General features: G+C 57.8%; 1 protein-coding gene across 2 annotated transcripts; it reads right to left on the reverse strand.

Moving 5' to 3' along the window:
* Positions 1-3,243: 3,243 nt before the first annotated feature.
* On the reverse strand, positions 3,244-10,349 carry ULK3 (unc-51 like kinase 3). Of its 2 annotated transcripts, XM_049852579.1 has the most exons (16): positions 10,145-10,348; positions 9,324-9,464; positions 9,120-9,240; positions 8,468-8,572; positions 7,621-7,764; positions 7,321-7,403; positions 6,667-6,822; positions 6,459-6,564; positions 6,227-6,267; positions 5,836-5,938; positions 5,622-5,686; positions 5,458-5,536; positions 5,344-5,384; positions 4,914-4,961; positions 4,621-4,687; positions 3,244-4,497 (listed from the first exon to the last, which is right to left on the reverse strand). In XM_049852579.1, exons 1-16 carry the CDS (start codon positions 10,244-10,246, stop codon positions 4,481-4,483), a joined length of 1,419 nt encoding a protein of 472 aa, XP_049708536.1. In that variant the 5' UTR covers positions 10,247-10,348; the 3' UTR covers positions 3,244-4,480. The 2 variants fall into 2 exon arrangements, with proteins under 2 accessions (XP_049708536.1, XP_049708537.1); XM_049852580.1 differs by lacking the exons at positions 3,244-4,497; positions 5,344-5,384 and having other exon boundaries at positions 10,145-10,349.
* Positions 10,350-10,851: the final 502 nt, after the last annotated feature.

The following is a 10,851-nucleotide window of genomic DNA, read 5'->3' on the forward strand; positions in this document are numbered from 1 at the left end:
TCTTTCTTCTACTCAGTGTGTTTCTGTCCATCTGTGTCCCTCTCTTCTGAGTCCCCACATTCTCTGCCTCATTCCTGGCTTAGGACTGCACCCTTGCTCCCACTGGGGGCTGACCTGGCCAAAGGAGAGCCCTCTCTGCACCTGCTCACATTCCTAAGCCTTCTATGTCCACTGCTACTCTCTTCCCTCCTGCTTCTACTCATGGTTTATCTAGCCACTTACACTCCCCTGGTGTGATGCAAGGACCTTGTAGAAAGCCACTAGCCACCAAAACTTCCCTTTCCACAGTGCCTAAAACCCTACCATTAGGGCACAGAAGTAGTTTGGAACAAGGCATTTACCTCCCTAGACCCTCTCCTTTCTTGCTCCCTCCGGTTCTTCCTTCCACGTTCCTTCTTCCTTCTCTCCCTTGCAGGCAGTCTGAAGATGCAGTAAATGTTGACTAAAGGTGAGAGACGCCCTAGGATCCCACCCCACACACACTCTTTTCGGGGGCAAGGATGGCCTGGCCTGTTTCCCCGTCCCTACCCTCAGGGCCTCTGGCTCCCTTACAGGGGATTTCTGGAGGACTGTTGTCCAGCCCAGCCCCATCCAAGGAACCTCCAGCCCCCTTCTCCTGTCCTCACCCACCCAAGGCCAGCTCAGGCCTGGTTCCCAGAGGGAGGGGGTGCTGCAGAGAAAGCAAGTGACTTTCCTGAGGCCAGCTGCCCCACAAGGAGGAGGTGGGAGGGTGACCAGGGAGCTGGCTGGGTCTCCCTTCCCCCCAACAGCCAGATGGTCTCCTCTTCAGACACTGAAGGCCCCAGGCAGGTGCTGGGGACATGTGGGTGACGTTCATTTGCTGAGCCCGAGCTCTGGCAATGCCTACTGACCCAGCTGATGCTCAGCCCTGGTGAGGCAGAGAGTTTCTGCCCTCTGTCCTTACAGACCTGACTGCCCTGTCTCAAACCCAGTGCCTGGCAGGCAAAGCCGTTCCCAGAGTCAGAGGCTTGGGAGAGCATGGGCTGGGTCCAGGGCAGCAGCAGCATTGGCGCTGCCTCGGCCTTATTCAGCGAGAGCTGTGCCTGTGTGCCTGTGTGTATGAGAGAGAGAGGTCATTTGAGTGTCTTAACAGATCTGTAAGCTCATACCCAAACAAAAAAAATCAACCTCGTTGCCGCTGAGTCGATTCTGACTCATAGCGAACCTACAAGACAGAGTGAAACTGCTTCATAGGGTTTCCAAAGCCATACGTCTTTAAGGAAGCAGACTGGTGGGTTCGCACTGCCAACCTTTTGGTTAGCAGCATACATGGCTTTAAATGTTTTTGTATGTGTGTCTGTGGCCTGTTGCTGTCTGTATCTGAGTGTCTGTGGGTTTTCGAGTGTATATGTGTGGCTGTGAGTTACCCTGAAGGAGGGTGGTCATTGATGTGTCCCCAGCCTCAGCACTGGGCCATCTCCCTCTGAGGAAGGACTGGGACAGCAGACTGGCCTCTGGGGACAGGAGCCCTTCTCCATGGCCTCCTGGAGGAACCAAGGCTCTGTGTCCTTCTCCATGCCCTATTAGCAAGAGACAGGCTGAGCGCAGGGTCACCTGGGTCCCTCAGCTGGCTCCAGAGACCCCCTGCCTCTCCCAAGCTGCAGAGGCAGCTCTAGAACCCAGGGCTGCCCCCTTGGACACAGAGAAGGCCCAGGCTCAGGCACTCCCAGCTTGACCCAGTGCTGGTTCTGGGCTTGGGAAACTTGAGTAGAGGTGGGAGAACAGGGCAGGGTGGGGCACCCAAAACATTACTGGTGGATGTCTGCCCTGCTTTGGTCACTTTCAGAGTGTTGAGGATGAGAGGTGGAAACAACCCCCACAGACTAGCAAGTGTCCCAGAGGCCTCTGCCATTAGGGGAGGAGAACTCTATTGAGAGTGAGCCCCCACCCCACCCCCAGCCTTGATCCTTGGCAGGTGACCTGGACTCAACCGGCCTGGAGGCCACTCAAACTCTACCCAGGGAAGGCCCCTCCCTAGCAGTCCCAGCTTCCCAGGCCTTCCTTGCACCCAATCCCTCCATTCAGGCCCCTTGTCTCAGCCAGCCAATGTGGGTATCACAAATAAAAAATTGGGGTCTGTGGGCCAGCCTCCAACCTACCATCTTACTGTTCAATTAGTCTTCTACCCTGTCCTTCCTTGTTCCCACTCCCCCTCCCTCCAGTCCTCTCCATCACCCCACAGCCAGCTCCATTCATCCCCCTCCTTCCTTTCCCTCACTTTACTTATCGAGGCTTTTGTGTCCAGCCTATTTCCAGAGATAATCTGAAGTACGTTCCTCTCCCCAGATCTGAAAATAACACTTTATTGAATTCTTATTATGTATCAGGCTCATGTACAGTATCTCATTCAATCCTTACAGATTCCCACAAGGTACTTATTATCCTCATCCTCATTTTACAGAGGAAGAAGTTGGGGTTATTCACTGGGCCCCAAGCCTCAAGGCCAAATGTGGTCTAGCCAGGGTCTTCGTCCTGGCAGCCAGCTCCTCCAGTCCTCTGGACCACTACTTCACACTGCCTCCCAATGGCCAGCCCAAGATCTTCAGGGAGATTAGCTCCCTTCTAGAAGCCCTTTCCTGTCTGTTAGACTGAGCATCTTGGTGGCATCTGAGAAGTCTAAGGAACTGCTCCCTTGGGCAAAGGGTGGCTGCCCAGAAATGTGGGCACCCCTCCCTTAAGTTCCCAGGGATGCTCCCAACAAGTGCTGTTCAGATCAAGACCTGAGGTGTGTGAGGGCCTGCTGGAAACCACCCCAGTTTGGGGGTCCTAGGGGCTGGTTATAACCACGAGACCCCAAAGGATGCCCTTTCTCCCTACTCCAGCTCACTGCTCACCACCAGCTCAGGATAAGAGAGGTGGGAGCCTAGGCAAGCCTTGTCCAGGGTGAGGGAACATGCAGTCTGAGCACACAGCATCCTGTAACTAAGCCTGTCCTTCTCAAGGTGCAGACGGAGCTCTGGGGTGCAGAGGGGAAGGGCCTTGCCAAGGCTTCTAATCCCATGCTTTCCCTCTGCCCCTTGTCCCTTAGATGGTGGGCAGGGATGGCGGCTGGTCAGCCTGAGTCTCCCTATCCCCCAGGGCCTGTGGCTACCACCTCACCACCCCGTGACCCTCCCCCAGCCCTCCTTCAGGTTACCCAGCTTTTTCTGTGACCCCTCTGGCCCCCACCTATGAACAGGGGCTACCTGTGGTGCTTTCCCAGCTCAAGAAAAGAAGCACAAGTACAGAAAATAATTTAATAGACAATGAATTACATTCTTTATACCCAGCCTCCTGCAAGGAGAACAACAGAAGACTTGCCCCAAGGAGCATTTAAGGACAGAAGGGTTAGAGCCACCAGCCCCTTCTCTGATTTTTTGAAAGTGGCCCCAGCTAACCCCAGGTGTGTACATTTTGCTCCAGATTATACTCACTCTGCCCTCTGAAAGCCCATGCTGTGGGCTGGGGGATTTGCAGCCCCACTAGAGAGCTGGGGTAATCAAGGCCCAGAAAGGGGAAGGGGCTTGCCCAAGTCCCCCACGAGGGTAGCAGCAGTGTCAGGCCTAGAACCAGGTCTCCTGGACTGAACTGATTCCCCTGCAGGCGCATGGGTCAGGCAGCCCCCATGCTTCTCCCTCCCAGGCCCCTGAATCCAGCCCAGGGCCAGCTCTGCACCAGCGGGGGCATTCCCAGTGATGAAGGAGGTGGGAGGGATGAGGACTGAGGGCCCTTCCTCAGGAACAAAGCATGGGTTTCTCAGATCTGCCCCACCCCTACACAAAGTACATTCTTTTCATGCTTGAAGGTTTTTTTTTTTTAATTCTGAGGTGGTGGGCAGGGTTCAGCTCCCAGGAAGACTGGTGAGTTCTGTGAGGCTCAGGAGACACCATGGGGGTGGGTGGTCCCTGAGGGGTCTGAGTGCCCCATTCCAGGACAAGAAAGGAGGTGAGTTGGAATAAGGGCCCTCCAGGAAGGACAGAGGTGGGCAGAGGGGGTGCTGGCTGCTGTTCAGGAGGGGGCCAGCACAGAAGTATCCTGCAGAGGGCCCCTGCCCTCTTCTCACAGCAGAAATGCTAGAAGGCTTGATCTCCCCTCCCCCCAGGGTAGGGGGCCAGACACAGAAATAGACAGGCTCAGAACCCAGCAACTACCCTATAACAACTTTTTAAACTTCCAAGGTAGATATCACATGAAAGCAATACTCTTCTCCCAGGAGTCCTGGCCCCTCACCCCCAGGGTGAAGGCCTAGTGCTCACAGGATGGGCCACTGGACCCTCCAGGGGATAAAAGGCATCCCCAGGGAGGCCGGAGGCCCTGGGGTGTGGGGGTGTCAGAGCTGCCCACCCAGGAAGCCCCTCTCTAGGGTGCTCCCCAGGGCTGTAGAGGGCCACGGAACTCAGGGCATTGATCCACAGGCCCTGGAGGTGGTATGCCCCTCAATTCCAGGTGGCCCATGGTCTGTCCAGTCATCCTCCTGAGGTCACTGCAGGGTGCAAGCTATACATACAGGGGCAAGGGGGTGGGTTGGTATCAGGTCTCTGGCAAGAGGCAGAACCTAAGGCCACCCCCAAGCCTTCGCCCCTTCCTGGGAGAAGTATCAGACCCCAGAGAATGACTCACAGCTACGAACCGACTCCAACAGCCCCTCTTTGTCCAGGGTCTCTGCTTCCCAGTGAGACTCCCTCATCTGTGGGACATAAGGCAGCACAAGTGGTGAGAGGCAGCCAGAGACAGTGACAGGAGGCCACAACAAAGAGCCATTGAGCAACCAAGAATGTGAAGAAGAGACAGGGATGGAGAGCCCTTTGGATGGAGACTGGAGAGGGAAACACACTGAGGGGTGGGCACAGACAGCCACAGGCAGAAGCAGAGCCCATAAACCCTTGCCCCGTGCAGCCCCCCCATGCCCCCACCTTGACCTGCTCCTTCAGGTATTCAGCTCGAGCCATGAGATTCTGAACCTGCCAAGGGAAGACATGCCCAAAGGTGTTGGACAATAGGCCTCCTCCTCAGCCCTGGAGCTCTCCAGAACCCTCTACCGCATTAGAATGGCTTCCCCTCTGAGATCGCTACCTGTTCTCTCCTCCAGGAAGCCTTCCTGACAGCACCAGCCCAGCAGACTTTTGGCACCAGTTCCCAGAATGTGACAGTCCTATTGCCCTGATCTGAGCACCCCAGCCCCAATGGCGCAGGTGGGGCTACCCACTTACCGAGTCTGGGAGGTTTGACTCCCAGTCTTGGAACACCCTGAGGAGGTCCCCACAGACCAAGGTGGTCCCCAGAGAGAAGCAGAGTGAAAGGGGAAGAGGAAGCCCCCCTAACCCTCCCAACCCCAGCGGGCACCTCAGCATGAAGCAGCTCCCGCCTCCGGCCTGGGGGCTCCGCTGCAAAGAGATAGATGCAGTGAGGGCAGGGTTGTCAGGGGCTGGGCAGGGTGTGGTGCTGGAGGGGCCTCACCTGCCAGCAGCAGCAGCAGCTCCCCCAGGCTATCCTGGTACATGTCCAGGGCATCCTGCTCCCTGCCAGCTTCCTCCTCCTGCAGCCGCACAGACGTGGGTGGGTCACAGACATGACCTGGATTCCCCCCTGCCCCACCTGGGCCCCTCCCACTGGGTACCCACCTTGGCCAGGGCAGCTGAAGCCACTTCCAGGGCAGCTAGGAGGCGTGGCTTGTCCCGGGCCATCTCTGGGAGAAGGGTTCAAAGCCTCAGGGTGAGCAGGGTGAGAGGGGCAGCCTGACTTCTTGTCTCCTGAGCCTCCCCAAGACTGCCTCCCCTGCAGGCTGGAAGAAGGTTTGCTGGGAGCCTGGTGGGTCAGCCAAGGACCAGGGCCTACCTCTGAGCAGGTCCCGAGTGGAGGTTCCCTGCCTTAGCAGGGCCTGATTGGAGGAGGAGACAATGGCCTTGAGCTCCTCAGCCCGGGACACGTACTGCCCCACCTGTAGGAGGGCAAGGGGCTGAGGAGGGCTGCCCCACCCCTGCCTCCCTCCATGGGCCCCACTCGCCAGCACCCACCTCCAAGCCGTCCCTCTGGGTCCTCAGCCACTGCCCCAAGCTGTAACCACACGTAAGGGGTCAACTGAGGCTGGCCTGACTCCCTCCCAGCTCTACGTTGCAGGACAGAAAGTGTAAGTTCTGAGACAGCCATTCCTCCAGGGCCCTGGCGATGCCTGGACTTTCCCCCCACACTCACCCCACTTCCTTGTGGGGACTCCCTACTCACCCACCTTTGCCTTAATTGCCTCCTTCCGTTGAGCATCCATTTCATCTGCAGAAGGTGGGGTTTATATGAGAAGTCTGGGGGGTGACCCCTGCCCCACTCCAAACCCTCCAGGACCCCTAAAGCCTCCAAATTCCAGGTTTACCCCCTGGATGGAAAGTGCTGGAATCAATCCCTGGCCACAATGGCTGACCCCACCCCTGCTGCACCCAGGGCTCCAGGCCTGGCCTGGGACTCACAGTGCAGGGCAGGCACGAAGAAGTCCAGGGCCTTGCAGTAGAGAGATAAGGCGGCCGCCGCATCCCCCTCCTGGTCCTTCTTCACGGCCTGTACCACCAGGGCAGTCTGGGGGGCAGGTGGATTAGGAGGGATGCCCACCTCCCACCCTCCTATGCTCCACAAGAAGAGAAAGATCAGTTCTCCTGAGTCCACCCTTGGGCAGCTTACCGCTTGCGCCAGGCTCTCCCCGCTGGGCATGTGCTCCAGGTCTACCCAGGGATGAGCAAAGAAGTCCTGGAAGGAGATGCGGCGGCCGGGGTCCCGCTCCAGGAGGCGCTGCAGTAGGTCCCGGCAGTCACGGGAGAGCAGGGGTCGCAGGGGAAGCTGCAAGGCCAGGGCACAGATCATATTGGGCTCCAGCATGTCAGCCCCCAGACCAGGGGCCTACAGGATGCCCCAGAGGTACACGCTTGAAAGGTGGAGGATCTGAGACCCGGGACGAACAGTCACGGGGCAAAGTGGTGGCGCCAGCAGAGAGCCAGGCCTCCTTCCTTGGGCTCCTCCAAGCCCCTCACTGCCTTTAAAAAAAAAAAAAAAAATTTTTTTTTTTTAACTGCCTTTAGCTGTTATATAATCTGGGGGCTCCTGGGACTACTGGCCCCTTGGGAAGGCTGGCCCGGGTCTACTTTGTTTTCTCCGCACAGAGGCCTGCACAGTTCTCTGTGGGGCAGGACCTGTGCTGCCCATTGTGGGTTGATCTGGGACCCTGGGCGCCTCGACTTCCAGTGGCTTGGAGCCCACACTCCTGTCTGTGGCAGGTGGGACTGAGGTCTCCACCCTCAGGGCCCTGACTCCCTCTATCCCCCCAGTTGCCAGACCCACCTCAATAACCCGGTTGCTACGGATCTTCTCTTCCAGCTCTGAGAATGACCTGGAGGCAAAGGGGGGCTGCCCGAAAAGGGCTTCTGTGGAAGGAGGCAGAGGGGAGGCCAGGAGGAGGTGAGGTCAAGCCTAGCCTGGCCCACTCCTGGGGAGGGGGCCAGACACCCCTCAGAGCTGGGGGCCCAGGGAGGTGGAGTGAGAGTTCTTACTAGAGCCCTTTAGGAGTGGGCCAGAGAGAGGCCCTGACTGAGGACACACAGCGCAGACCCTGGGGAGGGGAGCAGGGGACAAAGCTCTTACCATACAGGATGACCCCCACAGACCAAAGGTCCACACGGGCATCATACTGCCGCTGACACACCATCTCCGGGGCCATATAAAGGGGGGAACCTCGGAGCACATGCTTCTCATCCCACGGGGACATGTGTTGTGCGAAGCCAAAGTCTGCAGGCAAGAGATCGGGCATCAGGGCTCAATTCCCAGCCACTTCCACTCCCAGCCTTTGAAGCCTCTGCCCCGGGCTCCAGCTGCAGGGCCCCACCTCCAGACTCACCAGGATTGATCCTACTTCCCAGCCTTTGCTCATGCCCATTCTCTGCTTAACCTGGAATGCCCTGCTACATCTTCCTCCTGGGTTGTAAATCCTGGCCCCTGCACAGCCCCTCAGGCACCTTTTTCCCAGGAAGCTCACCTGATCACACTAGCTACATGGACAAGCCCCTGCTGGGGGTTAGAACTCTCCCTCACTGCCCCACCAAGCTTAGATGATGCAAGACCACATTCTCTGGCTTCTAGCCTCGAGTCAAATATTGTCCAATCTTGTTAGTCCCCTCAACCACTGCCCTCCCTATCCCCAACCTCACACCCTCCTACCCCTTCTATAGACTGAATCACAGTCTGAGCTCCAATCCTGGTGACAGGCTGAGCCCTGATCCTGACCCCACACTGAGCCTTAACCCCACTCATTACACTACAGGAGTATGGATGACCAATGAAAAGTTCTACCTTTTGACGATGGGGCCCAGCCCTGGCTGGCCAAGCCTGCTACTATCTGATGACTCAATAGAGGTGCTGAGTGAGCCCAGGCAGAGGGAGGTCTCTGCACAGCCCCCCTCCAAGCCACAACTCTGCTGTTCCAGACACAGACCTGCCAGTTTGAGGTGGGGCTTCTCCAAGGAGCTCAGCAGAATGTTCTGTGGCTTCAGGTCCAGGTGAGAGATGTTCCGTTCATAAAGGAACTGCAGGGCACTGGCTGGAGGGCGGGACCCATGCAGGGCGAGAGGTTAGAGAAGCCCATCCCCACCTGCCTCTGCAGCTCACACAACCCTCTTCTGGCCTGGCTGGTCCACTGAATACTTCACGTATATGCTCCAAGCTCCTGTCACTTCTAAGAGTTTGCCCCCTTCCCAGAGTGTCCTCCCTCTTCTCTTCTACCCCTTCACAACCCCCACCCCCACCCCAAGAAGCCTCCCAGGATGCTTCAGCACTTTAGGATCTCGTTCTTTTCCTTGACAAAACAGTTGGGTCCTTCCCACTGGGCCTTGGACTATTCTACGAGGTCCTTATATTATGCTCTACACGTGGAAGCCTGGACCCCCACTGATGGGGCCTCCTCTCCCCCTGTTTCTCTCACAACATCCTTAAGCCAGAGCTGGGCACATGGGAAAGCTGAGGCCATGAAAATCCAAGCTGGAGCAGGAGACAATGCAAAGTGTGCCAGGGCTCCAAGCCTGGGGCAGATGGGCTGGGAAAGCAGAGAACATAGGAAGGGGTGTCAGGCTGGGCTCAGAGGCTTTTACCTAACTGCTGCATGAAGACACGAGCCACCTTCTCGGGCAGAATCCTGCGGGTATGGATGAAGCGAGACAGGTCACCACCTGCACAGAACTCCATGATGAGGTAGATGTTGTCGCTGTCCCACTGTGGTTAGAGGTAGAGAGGTAGCCTAAAGAGGGTGTCCCTTCTCCAGGCCCTTTGGGGATGGCTCCACCCCAGGCCTGTACCTGGAAGTCTTTCAGCTGTACGATGTGCGGGTGTCGAATGCCCTTGAGGATCTCAATCTCTGTCAGGAGGTTTTCCACGGACGCCTTGTTCAGACTTTTCTTGGCCACACACTTTATGGCTACAACCTCACGGGTGTCCTTCTGAAAGAAGATTTGGGGGCTCTGCCTTGAGGGGGCCAGAGCACATGCCTGGCTGGAAGGGCCCTGCTTCCCTCTGCCCCCGCCCTCTCACTGGGCCCATCCACTCACTCCAGGCCAACAATAGAGTTTTCCCTTTTCAGCCTAGTGAGGCATCTGGATTCTGGGTTCCCAGTCTGCCAACCCAGACTGGTGTTGTCGAACTCTCTGCTCCATAACTCTTTTCACTATACTCTAGAGGGTCCCGGCGAAGGGATGTGACTGGGTGCTCTAGAACTGCCCGCTCTCTCTCCTAACTGGGACCAGCCTTTTAGAACCTGTCCCAGCCTCCTCCCAGCCCAGGTGGAATCTTTTGAGCCTGTTCTTCGGCCACAGACACCGAGGCTCCATCGAGGTCTCCAACCCCGGAGGATGTCCACCTGCCTCCCCAGACAACACAGGGGTGTGTAGGTGTGCTTGTTTTTAAGGCCTGGGGGTGGTGGTCAGCTCCAACCTTCATAGACGGTCAGCAGGAGGCAGGACAGGCCGCCTGCCCCTAACTGCTCTCATGCCGTCTCTAACCTCTCCCCGTTTCCCACCCGGCGGGGCTTATTCAGGGTTTGGAGGGCTAGGTGCCAGGCCCTCCAGTTCTCCTCATGCTCCCCAATTCGGTCTCACACAGGGAGCCAGCCCCCGGCCCTCACCTTGGAGTAGGCCTTGTACACCGTGGCGTACGTGCCACTGCCCAGCCGCTCGGTGAGAATGAAGCCGTCCAGCCTCGGGGGGCCCCAGCCGGGCCCCGCCATCCCGGCCGCCCCGCGCCCGCACACGGCTGCTTCCTGGTTCCCGGCGCGGGGTTCCGGCCGGGAGCGGAGCGGCGGAGCGCGGCGGCCCGGCTGGACTCTATGCTGCCCCCAGCGCCGCCCGCCGGGAGTGCAGCGCGGCGGGCGGGAGGCGGGGCTGCGGGCAGGGCGCCGGCTCCCCACCGCCCCCGCGGCCCCGCCCCGCGCCCCAGCCTGCACCCTACAGGGCGCCTCTCCGGACTCTGTCGCTGGAAATCAGCCACCAGCCAGCCCCCTCAATGTCCATTTGGGGATACGGAGGACCTGCGGAGGAAAGCCGGGGATAGCAGAAGATGTCACCCGGGGAATCGAGGGGCGGTTCATCCAATAGGCAAGGTAAGTATTGTTTTCCTTGCCTACCAGATCATCTGTAGTGTTAAATTTCACATTTTTCCACATCAGAAAGATTCTGCTTCTAGGTATGGCGGGTGTCTGTCTTTCCCAACCCCGCAGCACCTTCCCACAGAATCAAAGCGTCTTTTCAAATTTACAACCCCTGACAGGGATGGATGAACCCAGTAAGCAAGGTAAATACGGGCTCACTTGTATTTACTAATCTGTAGAGAACA

This window comes from Elephas maximus, chromosome 13 (assembly GCF_024166365.1).
Source record: "Elephas maximus indicus isolate mEleMax1 chromosome 13, mEleMax1 primary haplotype, whole genome shotgun sequence".
Taxonomy (NCBI): Eukaryota; Metazoa; Chordata; class Mammalia; order Proboscidea; family Elephantidae; genus Elephas; species Elephas maximus.

What these genes read in the sequence shown, in the direction of transcription:
- ULK3 (XM_049852579.1), bottom strand. Translation starts at nt 10,246, where the DNA reads ATGGCGGGGCCCGGCTGGGGCCCCCCGAGGCTGGACGGCTTCATTCTC. An exon ending in TGTCTTCATGCAGCAGTTAG is followed by an intron (nt 8,573 to 9,119) that starts GTAAAAGCCTCT and finishes CCCGCCCTCCAG; the next exon opens with CCAGTGCCCTGCAGTTCCTT. An exon ending in GGGAGCTGCTTCATGCTGAG is followed by an intron (nt 4,962 to 5,343) that starts GTGCCCGCTGGG and finishes TTCCCTTGGCAG; the next exon opens with GTTCAGAATCTCATGGCTCG.